Here is a 19,933-nt window from a genome sequence, read left to right on the forward strand (position 1 = left end):
ATGGACCCTGAAATAATTGCTTCTTTCCCCAGAAGACGTATATACTACAGACATGGTTGCACTGAAATTAATAGCATTTTGATTTCTGATTTCTGAAGTTTTATTAATTTGTAGTGAACAAGTAGTGCTTTCCCAAGCATCATAGATTGTGACAAATGTCAGTGATATCCAACTAGACTGTACATTGTGAGGAATGATGGAGATGCCCAACTCAAGAATGCGATGATTGACAGATATCCAACTTTACATTGTGACAAATTATGAAGATATCCAGCTTTAGATTGTAATGGGTGATGAGATATCCAACCAAAAGTTTGGTTTTCTGGGCCCACTTGCAAGCCCATGAGGTTTTAAATGAATAATGAAAGAAAGAGAAACAGTAAGGCAAATACAATACATTCAAACTAAATGCAGTTTTTTGCTTGGCATTTATTATCTTGCTTTTAACAATGATAAATCACTTTTGACTAAGGTTGTATTGATTTTTTCTCTTTGCCATGTTCTCAGACGGTTGGCCTACAGGATGAAAATGGGCACACTTCATAGCCCCAAGTCCCCTAAAGAACCCATTTGTAAGTTTTTCATTACCAAACCAGATGTCATGATCTCCTAAATATGTAGAGTAGACCTTGGAAAGAATCTGTTTGACATCTTGAATAATTTGAGATGTCTATTTATTATTCATGCATTTGTCATATTGTTCCTGTACATTTTCCATAGTAAAAGCATTAGCATTCCTGTCCACTTACTCCACTGCCATGAGCATGTATATTGAGAGAGAGAGAGAAAGATAAAGAGAGAGAGCACAATTATGAATTAATCTTTAATGCATAGTCCATCTGGCTAGTCTGATGTTTGAGGAGAATAGACCATAACAAAAGCCTAGCATAGCAAACATTGCAAAACCCTATTGCATCCGATCATTGGGCCCCGGTTAATGCAGGGACTCAGACGTACGCAAGAAATGGCAAGGTGAGCATTTAGTAATGCAGCAGTGCATCATATAATTTAATCTGATGGCGATCCGATTAGGTTGAGCCGCTAGTAGATGCCATGGGTTTAACAATATGTCAGCTAGCTCGCTAGAGAGTTGCCATTCCAGAAATTTCTCTAAGGTTTAATACCCTGTTGTCTGACTGCAGGCGTTGTATACAAGAAAAGAAGAAGCTGGTAGAGGCTGACGTAATTCTGCCAGGGATTAGCCTTCTATAGAGATGAGATGGCATTGTAGCACATACCATAATCTGACTGAGCAGCAGACATCCTGCCGTTTAGCCTGCCTTGTTTTGAATTCACAGTAGTTCAATTGGCAGGCTGAAAATGCAGTTGCAGTACTGTAGTGAGTTTGAAAGTTGGAAGTTCCGTAGGTCTTATTTCTTCACATATGCCAATGCAGAATCCTTTACTGTGGGGGGGGGGGGGGGGGGGATAATGCCTTATGTTATAGACATGTGTGCCTTTTTCTCTCCCCGCTGCTAACCCAGATGACCAGGGTTGTGACAAAGGTAGGCATATTGTTCAAAAATGTGCATGTTACCCATATCAGCTTTGCTCAGTTTTCATAAGCGGTTATAGTCATAAGCGATAAATAACATTCCAGTGACACTGTGTAGCCACCTCCGGCATTATATTGATGTTATTCACAGGAATAGAATATTGGAATACATTGCAATAAAGACCACTCAAGGGTGTTATATTAAATTATGGGAAGATACAGAAAATACTATATTCTCATAAAACTATGAGAATGATATATAATGATAATATTCCCTTAAGGTAAAATGGGAGTGGATTGGTGATGATAATGCCACTGTAGTCGGCAGGCTTTCAGCAGCCCAGAGAGATGGGTGAGCGAAAGGTTAAGCTCAGAGGGGCTGGACATTTGAGTTTACTCTCAGAGACTGTTTCTCCCGGGGATAGATAGATGAGCCCTCCGCTGCCTTTGAGCCATAATCCTCCCAGCTGTCGGGCTACGTGAGCGGAACATAGATTCGCAAAACTGAAATATCTCCTTTGCCCAGGTGGGGACTTGCTGCTAAAGATAGGAGCAAATTTGAGTCCTCCTCTTATTCTGTCATCTGTCCTTCTTTCTTTCAATGTCTACGTTCTCTCCTTTTTAATCTATGCTGCCACCTTGTTCTCGGTGTCTTCCTTCTTTTTAATATTTCTTTTTTTATATATATTTCTAATCCTTTCCTCTTCTGTGGACATTACAAAGAAGAACCCTCTGGAAAACAACTGCCGTTTTGAACATATGCTGCCGCCATTTCATTACATTTCATTACATTACATTACGTGGCATTTAGCAGACGCTCTTATCCAGAGCGACGTACAACAAAGTGCAAATCAATCACAAGAACAAGTGCAAAAGTAGACCTGAGAGGACAGTACAGTTCCGAGTCCTAGTGTAAACATACAGAAATTCAGAATCCTTGAAGAGTACAATCAACATTCAAACTAGCATACCACTGTTGGCAGCTAGAATACAACAACAGCCAATAAAAACAACAATACCTATACAAGTAACGATATCTATACATAAGTGCCATTACGGTCTAAGGCTAATCACAGTGATTGTGAGTTGGGGAGGGAAAGGCGTAGCCTGAAGAGATGGGTCTTCAGTCTGCGCTTGAAGGAGGTCAGAGACTCTGCCGTTCTGACATTCACCGGGAGGTCATTCCACCACCGTGGGACCAGGACAGACAGCAGTCGTGAGCGTGAAGTGCAGGTGTGGCGAGCGGGAGGCGCTCGGAGGGGCAGAACGGAGGGGTCTTGTTGGTGTATAGGTCTTGATAAGGGATTGAATATACACAGGGGCTGATCCTTTAATTGCCTGGTATGCGAGCACCAAAGTTTTAAATTTGATGCGAGCCATAACAGGCAGCCAGTGGAGGTTGCTGAGCAGGGTGGTGACATGTGAATGTCTGGGAACATTGAATACCAGACGGGCTGCAGCATTCTGGATGAGTTGTAGGGGTCTGATGGCAGATGCTGGAAGGCCAGCCAGCAGAGAATTGCAATAGTCCAGGCGGGACAGGACCATTGCTTGAACAAGGAGCTGAGTGGAGTAGGTGGTGAGAAAGGGTGGTTATTATTTCCAATAATAACATGCAGAATGGAAAATAAAACACAAAAATACATCCCCTTTTCAAGGATATAACTCATTTAGGATACCAATAAGAATATTTAAAAATGCAGAAATATTATGATCCTACTGCGATGGACTGGCGACCTGTCCAGGGTTTATTCCTGCCTTTCGCCCAATGTATGCTGGGATAGGCTCCAGCCCCCCTGCGACCCTGTTCTGGATAAGCGGGTTAGGATAATGAATGAATTAATGAATGATTATGATCCTAAATGTGTGATTTCGGTGTACTGAGCAAGTCTGTGTTGGGCTAGGGCCACTTATGTGACATGTGACAGGTATAGTTTCTCATGTTGTGAAATAAAGTATGATGCTATGCTGTGTAACGTTGCTCACTCTTATCCAGGGAGGCTAAGACCAGGCATTGTGATGCAGTCTCAGTATGAGTTGTGCATTGAGGAGTGCCCAGTTTAACCTTTTCTCTCCCAAGGTTGTCGCGGAAACAGGGGCTCTGACCTCCATAAATCCCCTTCTCCGTGTGCTCCTGTTTGCCCGTGGCTGCCTGCCCCCCTCTCCTGTCCACTGCCAGCCTGCTTGCCTACCCCGCACCAGTGACTGCAGCCCCCTCTCCCTACCCTTGCCCCCAACTCTCCGACAGCACCCTCCAGAACTCTTGCCCTCTGCTTACCCCCTGTTCTCCCTGCTTGCCTTCCCACAGAGGACTGTGACTGTGAGGGCTATTTCAATGGACAGTATATAGGTGAGAGCATGCATTCCTTCGTAGCTTTCTTTGCTATAAGCAGCTGGGCTGTATCGGTGCATATCAGTGGCTGTGGATTTAAACGGCAGAGTGGGGTTGTCTCTGAGCAAGAGGTAAATGAGGGGAGCGGCATGTTAATCAACACGGAAGCTTCCGGTTTATCTACGCAATTTCCAAAGAATGTTAAGAGGGACGGTTAGCACATTTCTCTCATATTTTAATCATTGAGAAAGAAAAAGACATTAATGTATTTCAGTTCCACATGTATCACTGGCATTTGTCATAAAATAGTTTTATTTCACGGGAGAGGCAGACATTAAAAATAAACTATTCTGTGAAATAAGTCCTTGGTGTGTCACACTTCTGGAATTCCTTTTTTGTTGCTCTCAGAATGTTCATAATATCAGCTTGCTTTGTATTTAAATTTATTTCTGAAATGGCATAGGACGGTCAGCAACAAAACAGGAGAGATGGTTGGTATCACTTGAATAATCAAAAATGTCATAAATAGCAGGTTTATCCCAAATGTCTGCCTCAACCTCTCTTTTTGAATTATATGAAGAATTTGCCCTGACATAGATTACTTCAAGAGACTGCTCTACTAACTGTAGAATGGTCTAAACACAGCTGGAATGTAACACCTTTTACTGATAAAAACACTCTTAAGTGTACAATATCCCCAACCCTAGATTAAATGCTTTGCACTGAAAATAAGGATGATTATATTAGTCCAGTGTTAACCTTAATGCTATATAAAGTTCCACTTAACTCTAGATTATAGCTTGTGGAATATCATTACATTCCAGTGGTCATAAAAGTTATGTATTCACTCTGTATCTAGCAGACTCTGACCTTAGAGCTGCTTTATGGAAACAGATCTGTAATTATTGAGTACAATTGTACCTACGGACCACATATATAATTTGAACTTCAGTTTGTAGAATTTCTATGCTAGGTCATTTAAAATTAACCCTCAGAAAACTGACTGGTTGGTCATTCTGGGCATCAAACAATTTGAGGCTTATTGCGATGGCTATCGAGTTGTTTGGACATACCAAGCATAAAATGTCTCTGTGTGTCCAGTCAACATTCCGGCTGCTTCTGTAGGTGAGGTCAGGATACAGGGAGCATTGAGAGTCCCCCTCCTCCCCCTCATCCCTCGGCCCCACCCCAACCTCCAGCAGTGTTTAGATCATCCAGAGCCACTCTGCCAGTGCCTGTGGAAGCTTCTGCCTCTGACGCTTTGGCCAGGGGGCCCTGGGGCCTGGCTTTGGACGCATTGCAAACTCAACCAAGCATGTGTGTTCGCTGTTCCTCCTTTAGAGGCATAAGGCTGGTTGTGTAATGGTCTAATACTAGTTATAGTTTCTCCAAAGTGTAAGCCAGTTGCGCCTTCCTGTGGCCAAGCATTTTCCTGGGAGTTTTACACAGGTACAGTCCCAGTTTTACTCAGGTACCAATACAGCCATTTCCTTACTTATGTGTCTGTATGTCGCCCTTTCAGACCCTGTGCACATTGTAATGCACACCACTTGTTCGCCCTTTTTTTCCAATGCTTTGTGACATTTTTCACCACATTAATCTATTAGAAAAAACAATACAAGTCCGTTGAATCTTACGTGTTATGTTTTACAACTGTTTGGACCTAGTGCCCTCTGAAATGTACAAAATAATAATCATTAAAGATTTGCAATACAAACGTTTTTTTTTATTTAATCTGATTTCTGGATGCATTTGGGATGGGGAAAATGCATAGTTGTATTTTTCCCATCCCTGGAACATAATTCAGGTCTGAAGGGGCTATGGATATTTATGTGTGTACTGTCCCTTCTGGAAACAGGCTTTGCTGTGGCTCCAATATGCAGAGGGATTACAGTAAATATTTCATTGACAAACACTATAAATACTGTATGTCCTATTCCATTGGTTTAATTTGAATCAATTTGGACTTTTTTTACAGTTAATTTATGTAACAAATTCATGGAAAACTGGGAGCAAGAAACATTTATTTTGAAACCAGCGCAAAGCCTTGAACGAAAGAAATAAAAGTACAATTTAGTGTGATATCTGGTTTAAATATACTGTTAGTTGAGGATATACTGTATGTATTCTCCCATAGTTGAGATGGGCCTCCTGGCTTACGGATGGGTAACTGGCAGAGACCAATGTTTGAAATGGTTTTAAAAACCTTAGACCTTGAGTTTGATAGTTTAGATGAATATTGTAACACACAGGGATGTTTATTTTTATTACATGGGAAGTTGCAGAAGTGAAACTTGAAGCTGAATGTCAGATAGAACAGACTGGAATGTGTTTCTGTGCTTTAAAATGAGCGTAACCCACCGACCTGCTGATTTTCAAAACTCTGCCATGTGTCTGTAATCTAGCTGGACTTCGCAGAAGCTTTCGTCTGAGCCGAAAGGACCGTCAGGGATCCCCTGGAGAGGCCCAAACACCCGAGCCAAAGGAGCCAGAGTTCCTGACCTACGAGGAGGTCACGCGCTTTCAAGCACGCTCCAATGAAAAGCCACGTCTGGTGGTGATGATTGGTGAGAGATCCAGACCCAGTCTCTGAGCTTGTCCTCAGTGTCAACGAGAACACAGTGCCTTTTATATTTACAGCTAGGCATTTACTAGAGAAATTCAGAATATTGGGTTAGAAGACCAACTCCTTTGGTATGCTACAATATCATACCACATTTCTCAATGCTCATAGAGGCACCTCTGAATGCCCAGCCTAAATGAAACATTCAGGGATAGATCCACAAAGAAAAAATGCTGAGTAAAGGTTATTGTGCAACAGATGAAAACAGTATCCTTGCCTATTAACAACTCATTCACTATGAGTTGTGAGCGCAGTTCACAGGCACAATAGTATGTCATGTTTTTAGTTGTATAAAATGATGTTTCAACCTCCTGATCAACCTTCCCAAGGTATTTTTGAACAAGGATCATGGAAAGCGCCATTTTCTCTGCTACATTAGTTTACAGTTTTTTACAATCATTTTCACACTTGTCTCAATACCATGTCCACTTTTTCAAAACTCTTCACACAGTGTGCTTTTGAAACACACACCTGAGCAAATCAGTTAACCTTTGGTGCAAAAGGCACTTCAACCACCAAAACACTTAATATTTCACCCAAAAGTGACTCATGCTGCCATAACTATAGCACATGCTTTCTCCCATAAGACTACTTTTTCACTCAATGTTCAATGAACTACAAAACACAAGCAACTTGGAGCATTGCTAAATACATATATTATGTGTTTCCCTTTCCTCTATTTTTGCATCCACAAATATTTCAAGCCAAGCAGCTAAAGAAACTTCTGATCTGTTGGTTTGCCTCTCACAATAGATGTCATGACTAAGTGTGGTAAATTTACAGTAAACTGTAAATGAATGAATGTTTTACTATATTGGAAACCCAGAATAACAATTTTTACTGTGTAATGTAAAACAATATATGATAAAGAAACAAATCACAAAAGCAACAGTATTCTTCAGAGGGTTTACAGTATTTTGACATTTGTTCTCACAGTGCAATATACTGTAATTCAGAAAAGAAAAATACAATACAATCAATTACTCAAAATACATTACAATCAATAACAAATACATACCAAAAAGCAATATTTTCACTATATACAGTAATTTGCACATATATTGTCTGCCTATCAGTATCAGAAGTCTACTGTTGGCCTGGCCCATCCATCCTGTCCTCTGCATTTGGCCATAGATTTTCATCAACATCACTCCAAATGTTATCTCTTTCTATACACCGAGGAAAACATCTCTTTGTGTGGCTTTTCCAGCCCTGGATGTGTTCCACTGTTATGTACATACACCCAGCTGGCATTGCATCTGGAAGTGACTTTTCATGTGGGTGGTGGTCCTACACCTTCACATATATTGGTATCTGAGTACCTTGACACCCTCAGAGTTCCTGTCAAAGGGGACAGTGTACGACCGTTTCATCCTGATCTGATGTTTCTGTAGCACTCTTGAAATGGTTGTAGTGCTTACACTGTCAGTGTTTGGAAATATGTTGTTGTCTGCGATTATGTTGTTGCATATTTCTCTTAGCCTGATGCTGTTGTTGACAATGACCATCCCGACTATTGTATCCTGTTGAGGCATAAACATTCTTCCCCTTCCCCCTGTGTGACTGTGTGAGGTAACCGCTGGGTCCTGTAGTGTGTCACAGACAAATGTGCACTGATGCATCTGCTTTTTCTGGAGACTTTTCAAATGACAGTACTGCTGTAATATACACATCAATCAGAATGTCAGAATGCTGCAAATAGTACCTGTTGGTTTGCCTGAAAATCCTCACTATTGAAGCCACTGTGGATCTAGGCAAGTTTGGTTGAACCCTCAACCTGCTTCCCTCAGGGACAGACCATGATTTACCAATGACTGTGGCTCTGATTTCATCAGACACAACTGTTCTTGCTCTGCCTCTGGCTGCATCCATTTTCCCCACCAAGGCTAAAGAATTCAAATGCCAATCCAAAGATGGCCCCTTTTGTGTATGTGGTAACGGGGCACAAACAACAAACACCTGGGCAGGTTGTTCACTGAAGTGACAGCCAGGTGTTTCAGCAGTACATATACAGCAGTAATAGCGGAAAAATCTCTTCAGTAACAACTACATCTATATTTACCCTATATACATGCACATTTCAATGCAAGTATGATCACTTTTGCACAGATGGTAACAAGGCTGCAAACAAAAAAATTGAATAAACTGAATAAACTTTCTGCTCAAATCAGAATGATCTGTCTTACGTATTTCAAGCATATAGTTTCATTTTTCTGCCAAAATGCAGCATATTTCCCTCCACAATGATCAGAATTTTATTTGGTTTTGAACTGAAAGTTAACTGTTTTGAGTATCTAAATGTTGTGTGCTGGTAGTGAACATTGACTGAGAGAGGTATTCATGAATTTTGGAAGAAGTGGTGATTGAATGCCTTTAGTATGAAAGCAATGCAAAAATATCCACAGTTTAGTTCACATAGTCTAATGATATGGTGAATGTGTTAAGTGTTTTGAAAAAGTGGACATGGTATTGAGACAAGTGTGAAAACGATTGTAAAAAACTGTTAATTGAGACTTTCATCTAAAAATAAAAAAACCTCTTGGAGGTCTTGGAGCCAAGTTATGTCCAAGTGTACAAACCTATTTTTTAAGTTTAGCTAGTGTTGATACAATTGCATTCATTCACTTGCCTGTTATTTTACAAGATATACATTTTATGTTGCTGAGAAAATAATGGTGCAGGACTTATGACTGAAAAAGGAACCATTAAGCTTAATGAACAGAAAATGGACCTCTTCAATATTTTGTGGAAACACTTACTATTGAAATTGAATGAATGATTTTTTTATAAAGTAACAAGGCTATTGAAACTGTCACAATATCTGTCCCTGTACAATGAAATAGTGTACCTGCATTATAACAGAAAACAAATTACAGGGGTTAAGTTCAATGTCATCTTTGTAACAAAGCAATTCTAATGCATGTTTCTGGTGAAGTTCTGTCTCTGGGCTTGTACGATTGTAAGTTGTTGCCACCAGGATTTATGTTGTCTTAAAAAATGGCACATGGCCAAATGCATTGATTCTTAGTAATACATAGTAACATAGTAAAAACTGTGTGTCTCTATATTTCAAATATATAAGGACACATATTCATAAGGGCGTGCTACAAAACATTTATTCACTCATAAAGTGTTTTGTGGACATGAAAGGATGGAGCGCTGAGACAGCACTATGACACCTATCCTTTATATTAATTTGAGGAGCTTGTATTTCCTAGGTGCATTGTGACAGTTGGAGTGGGAGGAGACTCATGGCTGGAACGGATGAATAATTCTCTCTTTTCTGGCTCACTGTAGGATCCCTGGGCGCTCGGATCAACGAGCTGAAGCAGCGGGTGATTGCAGAGAACCCCCAGCGCTATGGGGTGGCTGTGCCACGTGAGTCCTGCACTGTTAAGGCCTGCATCTCTCAGCTCTCCTCACTGTGTGTGTGTGTGTGTGCCTGTGTGTGTGAGTGTGTGTGTGTGTGTGTGCCTGTGTGTGTGAGTGTGTGTGTGTGTGTGAGTGTGTGTGCGTGTGCGTGTGCGTGTGTGTGTGTGAGCCTGTGTGTGTGTGTGTGCCTGTGTGTGTGAGTGTGTGTGTGTGTGTGCCTGTGTGTGTGTGCCTGTGCCTGTGTGTGTGTGTGTGTGTGTGTGAGTGGGGGGTGGAGAGTGTGGGGTTGCACCCCATACACATTATTTCATTTGTTTGCAGAATGAACTGAAATATTGACCTCAACTTTTCATACATTGAAATGGTATCCTCCTTTATCTTGATACTGAAAATAAAATGTATTGTGCCCAAATCAGTGGAATGGCCCAATAAAATACATTAATGGATGTTACAGATTTGAAAAAAACATTGAACTGGTTGATTGGTCCTAGAGCCCACCCAAGTTACAATAAGTGGTGGGATAGCCAAGGAGGTAACAAAAAGTCCCTACAAAAAAGGTTATGCAGCCAAAAACAATGTAACTGAAAAAAGTGTATTACTGTACACAAACAACAAATGTTTCAACAAAGCAAGAATTACTGTACTAAGAATAAAGGTTCTAACTGACATTTTTGACAAAAATTTGTGAGTCATAAATACATTGTTTATAGGGCAGTAAATATATACAAAATTCTGCAAAATTCTGCTTGGAGATACTTTGGTATCTTTGAGGCTCAATGTCTAAAACCAATCAGAATGCACATTGAACCTTATAGTTCAAAGGTCAGATTCAAGATTGACTGGTGATAGGCAACTCCCCTAATCTCAGGCAAGGAAAAAGACAATCAGATGTCGTCCAGTTGTGCGTCATCAACTGATTAGGCTTCTTTAGAGGTAGACACAGGCACAGCCTCCAATAGAAACAAAAATCAGGAGTATAACAACGAACGGTAAGCACAGTGTAGTAAGTCTTATTTCTCCCAACTGTAATGCAGTGTATATTAGTGAATTGCTAGTTTGTGCATATGTCCACTAAGCATATGATAGCATTAAAATTTTTGATTCTCACTGTTTCCACAGACACTACCAGGCCTAAGAAGAGCCATGAGAAAGAAGGAGTGGAGTACCACTTCGTCTCCAAACAGGCATTTGAGGCAGATGCACAGAACAACAAGTGAGTTTTCTTTAAAGTGAATAGCAATTCTAATGCGGCTCTAACCATTATTCGGTTTAATTTGACTATTACAGTCTGCGTGATACAGTAAAAAGTCTATCTTGTCATGGATTGTGCTACTGTGCCACAGTATGATAAGCTGTACTGGGCTGTTTTATTCTGTGTTTGTCTAGATTCATTGAGCATGGAGAGTACAAGGAGAACCAGTATGGCACCAGTCTTGAGGCCATATGCAGCGTGCTGGCCAGAAATAAGCTTTGCCTGGTGGATGTGCAGCCAGAGGTACAGGTCCTTGATACATTTGTACATTCGTTATGAGAGGCGTTTACAGATTATGTTTTAAACAATTTAACTGAGATGCTGCTTCGATTTTATAGTTGCACCTTTAAACATAATGGCCCATTACAGTGGCGTAAAAAAATATTTACCTATTCCTCGATTATTGCATAATTTGTCATGCTGAATGGTTTTAGATTTTTAGACAAAATGGAATATTAGACAAAAGGATCCAGAGTAAACATATTACAATAAACATACTATAAACATTCAGTGTGACAAATATGCAATAATAGACTGTATAGGTGTACAAGCAAATTACTGAAATAATTAATGTTCACCTTATTTAAATACAACAGGATTCAAACCAATGGCAAATGAAGTTAGCTTTAAATGCTCCAAACAGTGTCTGTCTGTAGAATAAATAATACATTGATTATTTGTGGAATAATAAATAAACATAAAATATTTTCAAAATTGCAATATGCTTAGTCATAGCTTCACAGTGACTCAGAATTCCCATCAACACCTTGGACCTGCACGCTGTGTGAAAGAGCTGTGACTTGGGTCATGTGATCCCCTCAGTGTGGGTGTTAGTTCCGTCCCCTCCATGGGCATCCCAGTGTGCACAGGCTGAGTCACCAGCATGCAGGGATGGTTCTCTCAAAATAGCTTGCTGTGGGGTTGAAGTGATTGACGGGGCTCACAGCACTGATCTCCAGTCAGTTAAACCACTGTGCGCAGGTCATACTGATGCTGCTGGATAAACATAAAGCTGAAATCAAAATTCACGTTTTCCTCAATTTAGTCAATGATTCATAACCATACAAACAAAAATATAAATGAAAAAATAAATAAATAAATAAACTAGTGTATTTTGACACTTACGTTTTTTCCATCCACTTCCTGTAAAACATGATTTGAAGTCATTGTGTACCAGTGGGTATGTCGATCAAATTTCTGTTCTCCTCAACTCAATATCCTTTTCACACAGCGGCATGCATCCTCAATTCATGTCCCCCTCATTTAATGTGAGACAAATCAAATTCCCGTGAAAGATCCGTTTCACTCCTGTGAAAAAGCTAGTGCTGCTCCAACTTCTGTTTCAGCTTGTCTTTAAGCTCATCTGCTCTATTTTGCAAGCCTCTTCTTTTTCTTTTAATTGCCTCAGGTTCCCACCAAACACAACAATGAATATCTGTGGCCTCCCATTGCAGCAATGCTAATCATAAATATAGGCAACCAAGCTAAATGACCAAGCTAAATGTCAACATATGGCTGTTGTCTTTCATTTACTTTGGTCATTTTTTCCTCACAACCTCTGTCATTGAATTGTTGCAATAAGATTCAGTTTGAACTGGCTTGCTGTGATAGGTACACAGTTCCTATATTGCTGTGCTCCGAGATGAACTGCAATATAACACAGAACCACCTTACCTCCCTGCTGTAAATTATAGCTATTCCAGCTTGACCAGCTTGAAAATTGAGCTGGTCAAGCGGGTCATGAGCTGGTTATGAGCTGGTCAGTCAACCAGCATGGCCAAGCTGGTCATGAAGCTGGTCTTGCTGGGTATGAGCTGGTCAACCAGCTAGTGCTGGAAGCTTGTCAACCAGCTGATAGCTGTTTGAAAACATAACTTGAGCTGTTCAAACAGGGCTTATTTCTGACTCTGACCGTCAGGCACTGAAAACGCTGCGCACTGCCGAGTTCAAGCCGTACGTGATCTTCGTGAAGCCCCGGATCCCCGAGAGCAGACGCCGCCGCAGTGCCGGCACCTCCCCTGGGGGCGGGGAGCAAGGCCGCATCACGGTGAGACTGCTCCGCCCACAGACACTGCCCACTGACACAGCCAAGTTCAGGGGGTTAAGGGCAGTGGTTACATTGGGATTTCTGAGGTGGGGGAACCTGAGGTGGAGGAGTTTGGGACAGGCACTGGTGGGTCGGCACGTCCCATAAAATATGAACTTTGGGTTATTTCACTGCTTTTATTGGAAGCTATTATACCAGGAAAATAGCAATCAAGAAAAGATAAGCATGAATAAATAAACATAAATTTATGAATTTTCAAGTCAGAACTTTTAGGTTCAGTTCATTCATTTACCTTCTAACTTAGAGACAGATGGTTGATGGATAAAACAGGTTACAGATATAAAAATACAGTTGAAAATACCACTAAGCACACAGAACCAGGGCAGAAAGTTTCAGAATTCAGGAACAGTTGCTAATTTCCCAGGAAGTACATGCATATGTGCATACAGATTTGGTATTTGAAAAAGCCCAGAAAAGTCTTGTAAAATATATGGTATATAACCTAATAATGGCACATATTCAAATAAAATACTTTTCCACTATGGCCAGATTATAAATCCAATGATTGATGTGGATTTTGAGAAATAAACAGTAGACAAATCATTTATTTTTCACATACTTAATAGGTTTTGATACTTTAGAATTGATGGTACACGAGTGCCCATCACAAACAGCCATCATTCATGTCACTGGTCTGTGTTGCCACTAAATGATGAGGCCTTGTTTAAGAGAAGAGCAAACCGTGAAAAATTGCCTTTTTATTTCAAATGTGGTGCTTAACAAGCCGAATAAATGAGGGCTTGTCCCAAATGCCTGTTGCACCTAAACCTTTCCTTCCCAAGTATCCTCACTCCCCCTCTTTTTGCTGCCAAGGATGAGGACCTCCAGGAGATGCGTCAGTCAGCACAGCTGATCGACCAGCAGTACGGTCATTTGGTGGACCGAATCCTGGTGAAGGAGGACACGGCGACCGCTTGCACTGAGCTACGGAACATTCTGGAAAGGCTCGAGCGGGAGGCCCAGTGGGTCCCTCTCAGCTGGGTTCGGACCTAGCCCCCTGCCGACATGCCTGGGTTTGTGCACCATGTGACCCCTTCCTCTGACTGCATAAAGCAACCCCTCTTCACCTCTCTCCCACTCCCTGTGTTAACCTAATCTCCATTACCTTGAAACCAACAAAGGACAAGCCAACCCCAGACAAGCAGAATGCAGGTGACACAGCCCTGGAGAAGACTTCACAACAAATAAGGCTGGCAGTGGAGGTTCCGTATTGTTCAATGGATGTTCTCGGCTCTGCAAAAGAAAGAGCTAAAAAGAAAGAAAAAATAAGAAAATGGGGGAAAAGTTGTTGGCTGTGACTGAGAGTCAAAGACACAACCAGGCGCGTGGGCCAGGGTTTTGTCACAACATTTCCATGACAAAACCTGATGGAAATGCTATCACAGCTTTCCCTTTGTTTAAAGTAATTTGACAGATTGCAGATAATTTTAGTTTCCTTGTGTGACCACTGCAGTGCAGTACTCCCCCATCTGTTTGCTCTCCTCGCAGCCCTGTTGGGATGAGCCACAAACTGATGCATTCTCTGCGACGTGAAATGGGTTGCCATGGTGTGTAAATTCGCCGCGCATGCTTTGGCATGCTGGCAGTGCTGTAACCTGCTCCTTCCTGTTTCCTCTCGCTGATACCAGTGGGCTGTCATGCCCCAGACTGCCAGAGTATGGACCAAAATCAACTGTCTGTCTGTTGTGTTTCTCAGAAGTCAAATAAACAGGCATAGTGCTGGTGTGACTAAGTTAAGGGATACCAAGAACCTTTCGGTGGGGCTGCACTGAAGAGTTTAGCATCACCGACAGCTCTTTTCCTGTAATGAAAACTTGATGTGACCACATGGTGCTTCCCAGCCTTAAGACCACCTCATGGGGAAATTAGTCTTACTGGGATCAGCACATCTCTGTGTGAAATGTGTTCCTCAAAATAAGTGCTTTCAGTCCTTCCTGTCAAACCATCCACTTCAGAACATTCAATGTATGCTATCCAACCTAATTAAATGTACATGATGATACAGATGGGACAGATTAGAAAATGTTGTATTGGAGTCGAAATAGACTTCAGTATTGAATCTTTTGAATGTTTAGGCAGAATTTACCTTGACAGTTCAGTGATGTTGAGCATTTGAGGTGTTTGTTCAATTGCATGACATCCTGTCAGCTCGGATTTACTTAAACTGGGCAATGGGCATCAGATTTAAATTTGATTTTGCTTTGAGGCTACTTTTGATAATGTTTCTCAAGCTGTTATATTTCAATAATTTACTGACATTCCTACGAGATCATAATCGGTTACATTATTATCAAACTTTAATTTAAACGTAAATATATAAAATACCTATGCTTGTGCAGATACCTGATTCAAATGCAGATATTCAAATGTTTGACCCAAAGATTGGTTTGTGTGTACATGTGTGTTGGTGTGTGCATGGGTGTTATATGCACATAAACATGCTGAACATATCCTATGATGTACAGAACTGAATACATACGAAAGATAGATGTTCATGATAGATCTGCTCTGCAGTCCCATATTCACATTGTGCTGTTTACAGAGGTAATTATTTTTAAATGATTAAATTAAAGAGTGATATGAATCAATTGGCTGCTAATTGCTTTGCAAATGGAGCCGAGTTGTCCAACCCAATAAGAAGCCTGTTGATTCTTTAAAGGTACAATAATTAATTTAATACTCCTAATGGTCAAGAGAGGAATTGCAGCAACAACACCCTCAAACCACAACAATTTTCAACCAATGAGCTTGAATTATTGTACAGCTGTGCAATGTTTTGGTACATGGTTTCGGTCCGTCAACTGCATATTTTGAAACCCAAATTCAAGGTCTATAAAAACAGGCAGAGGGTGAGTCAACATGCGAGTCAGCCTTTTTCAATGATAGGAAGGGATTAACAATGGCCTTGTAACAATGTTTTAGCACAAAAGACACATATTGTACCTTTAATTTGATCAGTTAAAAATTGCCTCTCTTTATGTAATCATTTGCAGTATAGCACAATGTGCATTTCGGACTTTTTATATAGTATGCATAGCTACTGCACTTCTGACATGTAGCTCAAAGGAATACACCAACATTTTGGGAAAAATACTTTTTTTCCCCGACTCGGTTTCCATGTTAGCATAACATGATAGCTTAGCATAAATACTTGAAGCCTATAGGAGTCAGTAACCTTCCTCCTTCAAAGTGAAGAAATACACCTTACAGCATCTCCGAAGCTGTGTTATTTACACAAGGTGTTGTGTATTTGAAATACACGTGCGGGAAGAAAACGAGACAACATTTTCTGAGAAGTTAAACGGTTGGAGAATACACATGTATCTTTACATCTTCCGCTGGTGCAGCGCAATTATTATTGTCGTTGTTTTGCATTATATAGCTCCAGCAGGCCTGGAATTTATTTTTAGGAGATGGAAAATTTTTTCAATAACAGGATTTGTTATAGCTATCGGTTATTCATTCAGTGTGACACAGTCTCTTCGTGTGCTTTCCTTTTTGCCAGAGATATCGAGCCTTCCCATCGATGGCAGCACCAATTCCTACTCTTTCTGTGCAGCAAAGACATTCGATTACTGTATGCATAGGTTGGCAAGGCCCACATTTACACCACCGATCCTTGCCGTATCTTTCTCCCCCCTCGGCCCCTTGCTGTTCCACTGGATGCCTTCTTGCCCACTCAGCATCCAAAATCAGTAGTTCCTCATCTCAACTCAGGCTCAAACAGATAAAGTTCTGTATCATTGTCTGTCCAGAAGAAATCATTTTCATCTGGTCTTACAAAGTGGGCCAAGATCAGAAGTAAAGGTGTGCGGATCACTGCACTCAATCAGCGGAAGACGGGAGGATACATGTGTGTTCAGGCGGTTATAGTTCCGTCTAACTTCAAATGCACATACCATGCATAAATAGGACTACTTTAGAGTTGTGTATTTCTTCACTTTGAAGGAGGTAGGCTACTGACTCCTATAGGCTTCAAATCTTTATGCTAAGCCAACATGTTATACTAACTATACTGTGCAATAATCCAAAGTGGACAAATATCCCTTACATCAAAATGTTCTACAGCCTTACATATTGTTCTGCTGTTTTAAAAAGAACCTATTCCAATTCGATAAAACCTTCTGCAATGATTATGAAATATCCATTTGGTGCAAACATCAGTCCACAATCACAAGTAGGGCAGAATTGCACAGAGAATCATTGTGGTTCATCTTGGTCCAATGCCCATAGTAGGTAGTATTACTGTATTCGACACCAGGCTGCACTGTACTTACAGAATTTTTTTTTATGTGTGTCAACTAATAACATGCACAGTTTGTTGTTCCTTTCTTTGAGAACAGCTATTATATGTTATTCTGTATCCAAAAGGAGTTTCGGAAGTCCCAAATTATACTATAGTCCATGTCATGATAAACCTGGTGGGCTTTCTGTAGAATTTTGTTCGATTCCACTTAAGGAAAAGCAAGATTTCAGCTTGCAACTATAAACAGTGATTATGAAACAAAATAGTCTATATGTCAAGCATGCCAAACCTCTTTACTTTGAAAACCAGATGGGCATTATAGAGATCCCAAGAAGCAATCTCAACAGAAGATTCAAAGGTGCCTGTCCAAGGGACTGAAGAGTGAAGCTGTTTCTGCAAGCACAGCAGTTATGCACGAATTGCAAATGGAGAAACAGCCTGATGATTTTGGTTTTGTGGTCATCATATCACAAATGGAAAGTACCAAGAAAGTGTTCCTCTGTTACTCTGGTCTTACATGCTGGGAGCTGGGAGAGTCTTTCCCGTTTTAACCCTGGGCTATGTATTTTTCAAGGTGTAGAAATTGTACATCAGATTTCCATGGTATTTAAACATTTTAACTGATGAAACAAAATTGTGATAACTGAACTTTAAGAACAAAAATATTCACATAAGATTATTATTGAAATATGAATCTTGCCTAATAAGAATGGGAGATGCATACAAAACCTTCAGAAAATGTATGTCATGCATTAAGTCTTGCAATAAAAGAATCTATGTAGTAGTAATAGATTGAAGACCTGCATTTGTTCCTATAAGAATGCTTTTTAATTATATCTGGCTATGAGCCGGTCCATTTATTGTGCACTTAATATACAGGAATATACATCAACTCTGCCAGAAATATTTTTTGTTTTGTTTTCCTTATTGAACTCATGCAGTAGCTTATAGGGCAAATATCCATGTTGGGCCCAAGTCCCCTCAATAAGTATTGGAACAGCAAGGTCAATTCCTTGGTTTTTTCTATATACTGAAGACAATTGAGTTTCCGGTCAAAAGGTGTACACAAGATGACAGATTGGGATTTCAGCTTTTATTTATATCTGGATTTGTTAAACAACTTAGAACATATCACCTTTGTATCAGAGGTGAGCAAAAGTAAAAGTATATGCGACTGACAGGTGTTTGTTTCCCAGATTAGATTGATTAATGGTTAAACAATAAATAGTTCTGAATGTCTACTCTTGGTTTTAGCATTGGGTTTTGTCTGTGAAGACTGCATTAGTGAAGACCAGAGAGCTGTCTTTGGGAGAAAAGCAAGCCATTTTGAAGAGGGGAAATCGATCAGAGCCATTGCACAAGCATTGGGGATAGCGTGTACAACAACTTGGAATGTCCTGAAAAAGAAAGAAGCCACTAGCATACTGAGCAACAGACATCAAACAGGTTGACCAAGGAAAACAACAGGAGTTGATGATAAGTGAGAGCTGTGAAGAAAAACCCAAAAACATCAGTCAGTGATATCACAATCTCCAGAAGGCAGTGGTGAAGGTATCTCAATCACCCGTCCAAAGGAGACTGAGAGCAGCAATATAGAGGCTGTACCACACAATGCAAACCACTCATCAGTAGTAAGAATCGGAAGGTGAGGTTACAATTTGCAGAGTCCAGATATGAGCCACAAAAGTTCAGGATCAAAGTTTTATGGACTGATGAGACCAAGATTAACCTCTACCAAAGTGATGGAAAGACCAAAGTGTGGAGAAAGAACTGATCTGCTCATGATCCAAAAAATACAGGCTCATCTGTGAAGCACAGTGGAGGACGTATCATGGCTTGGGCTTACATGGCTGCTTCTGAAGTGGGCTCACTAATCTTTATTGATGATGTAACTCATGATGGTAGCAGCAGGATGAATTCAGAAGTCTACATTCAACAAACATTCTGTCTGCCAAACTACAGAGAAATGTGTCCCAACTAATTGGGAGGAATTTCATCATGCAGCAAGACAATAACCAAACACAACAAAGGACTTTATTAGGGAGAAAATGTGTTAGGTTTTAGACTGGCCAAGTCAATCACCCGTATTCCACCTCCTGAAGAGGAGATTGAAGGGAAAACCCCCCCAAAACAACAACTGAAAGAGGCTGCAGTAAAAGCATCTCAAAAGAAGAATGCAGCGGTTTGGTGATGTCAATGGGTCACAGGCTTGATGCAGTTACCAAAGGTGCTATGTTCAAAGTAGTTCAACACATCTAGGTTTACATACCAGGAAATAAAGGCCGAAATTCTGAACTTTTCTCATATTCATCATTTATCTCAAGAAGATATGTATTCAGTGTACTGCAAAAACAAAGGAATTGGCCTTGCTGTTACAATATTTTGGAGGGGACTGTATGTACAAAGTTCCATAGAAAATGGAGTCATGAAAGCAGTCTAAATATTCACACAGAAATGAAATCTGCTCCAAAATACAGCCAGCTCTACTTTCTAGAGTAACTTTCTT

At 40.5% G+C, this 19,933-nt stretch overlaps 1 protein-coding gene across 2 annotated transcripts in view; it reads left to right on the plus strand.

Annotated features, from left to right (window-relative positions):
* LOC133122962 (MAGUK p55 subfamily member 3-like) overlaps window positions 1-18,215 on the plus strand; it is a 38,357-nt gene extending 20,142 nt beyond the window's left edge. Inside the window, exons 11-20 of one of the 2 annotated variants that reach the window (XM_061233255.1) lie at window positions 508-572; window positions 1,485-1,505; window positions 3,804-3,845; window positions 5,211-5,276; window positions 6,233-6,394; window positions 9,748-9,828; window positions 10,942-11,035; window positions 11,209-11,317; window positions 12,993-13,121; window positions 13,995-18,215. In XM_061233255.1, coding sequence (XP_061089239.1) covers window positions 508-572; window positions 1,485-1,505; window positions 3,804-3,845; window positions 5,211-5,276; window positions 6,233-6,394; window positions 9,748-9,828; window positions 10,942-11,035; window positions 11,209-11,317; window positions 12,993-13,121; window positions 13,995-14,174 — 949 coding nt within the window. In that variant the 3' untranslated portion in view covers window positions 14,175-18,215. The remainder of the gene's footprint in view (window positions 1-507; window positions 573-1,484; window positions 1,506-3,803; window positions 3,846-5,210; window positions 5,277-6,232; window positions 6,395-9,747; window positions 9,829-10,941; window positions 11,036-11,208; window positions 11,318-12,992; window positions 13,122-13,994) is intronic. The other variant, XM_061233257.1, reaches the window with a different exon arrangement.
* Window positions 18,216-19,933: the final 1,718 nt, after the last annotated feature.

Source organism: Conger conger, chromosome 2, assembly GCF_963514075.1.
Source record: "Conger conger chromosome 2, fConCon1.1, whole genome shotgun sequence".
Classification (NCBI taxonomy): Eukaryota; Metazoa; Chordata; class Actinopteri; order Anguilliformes; family Congridae; genus Conger; species Conger conger.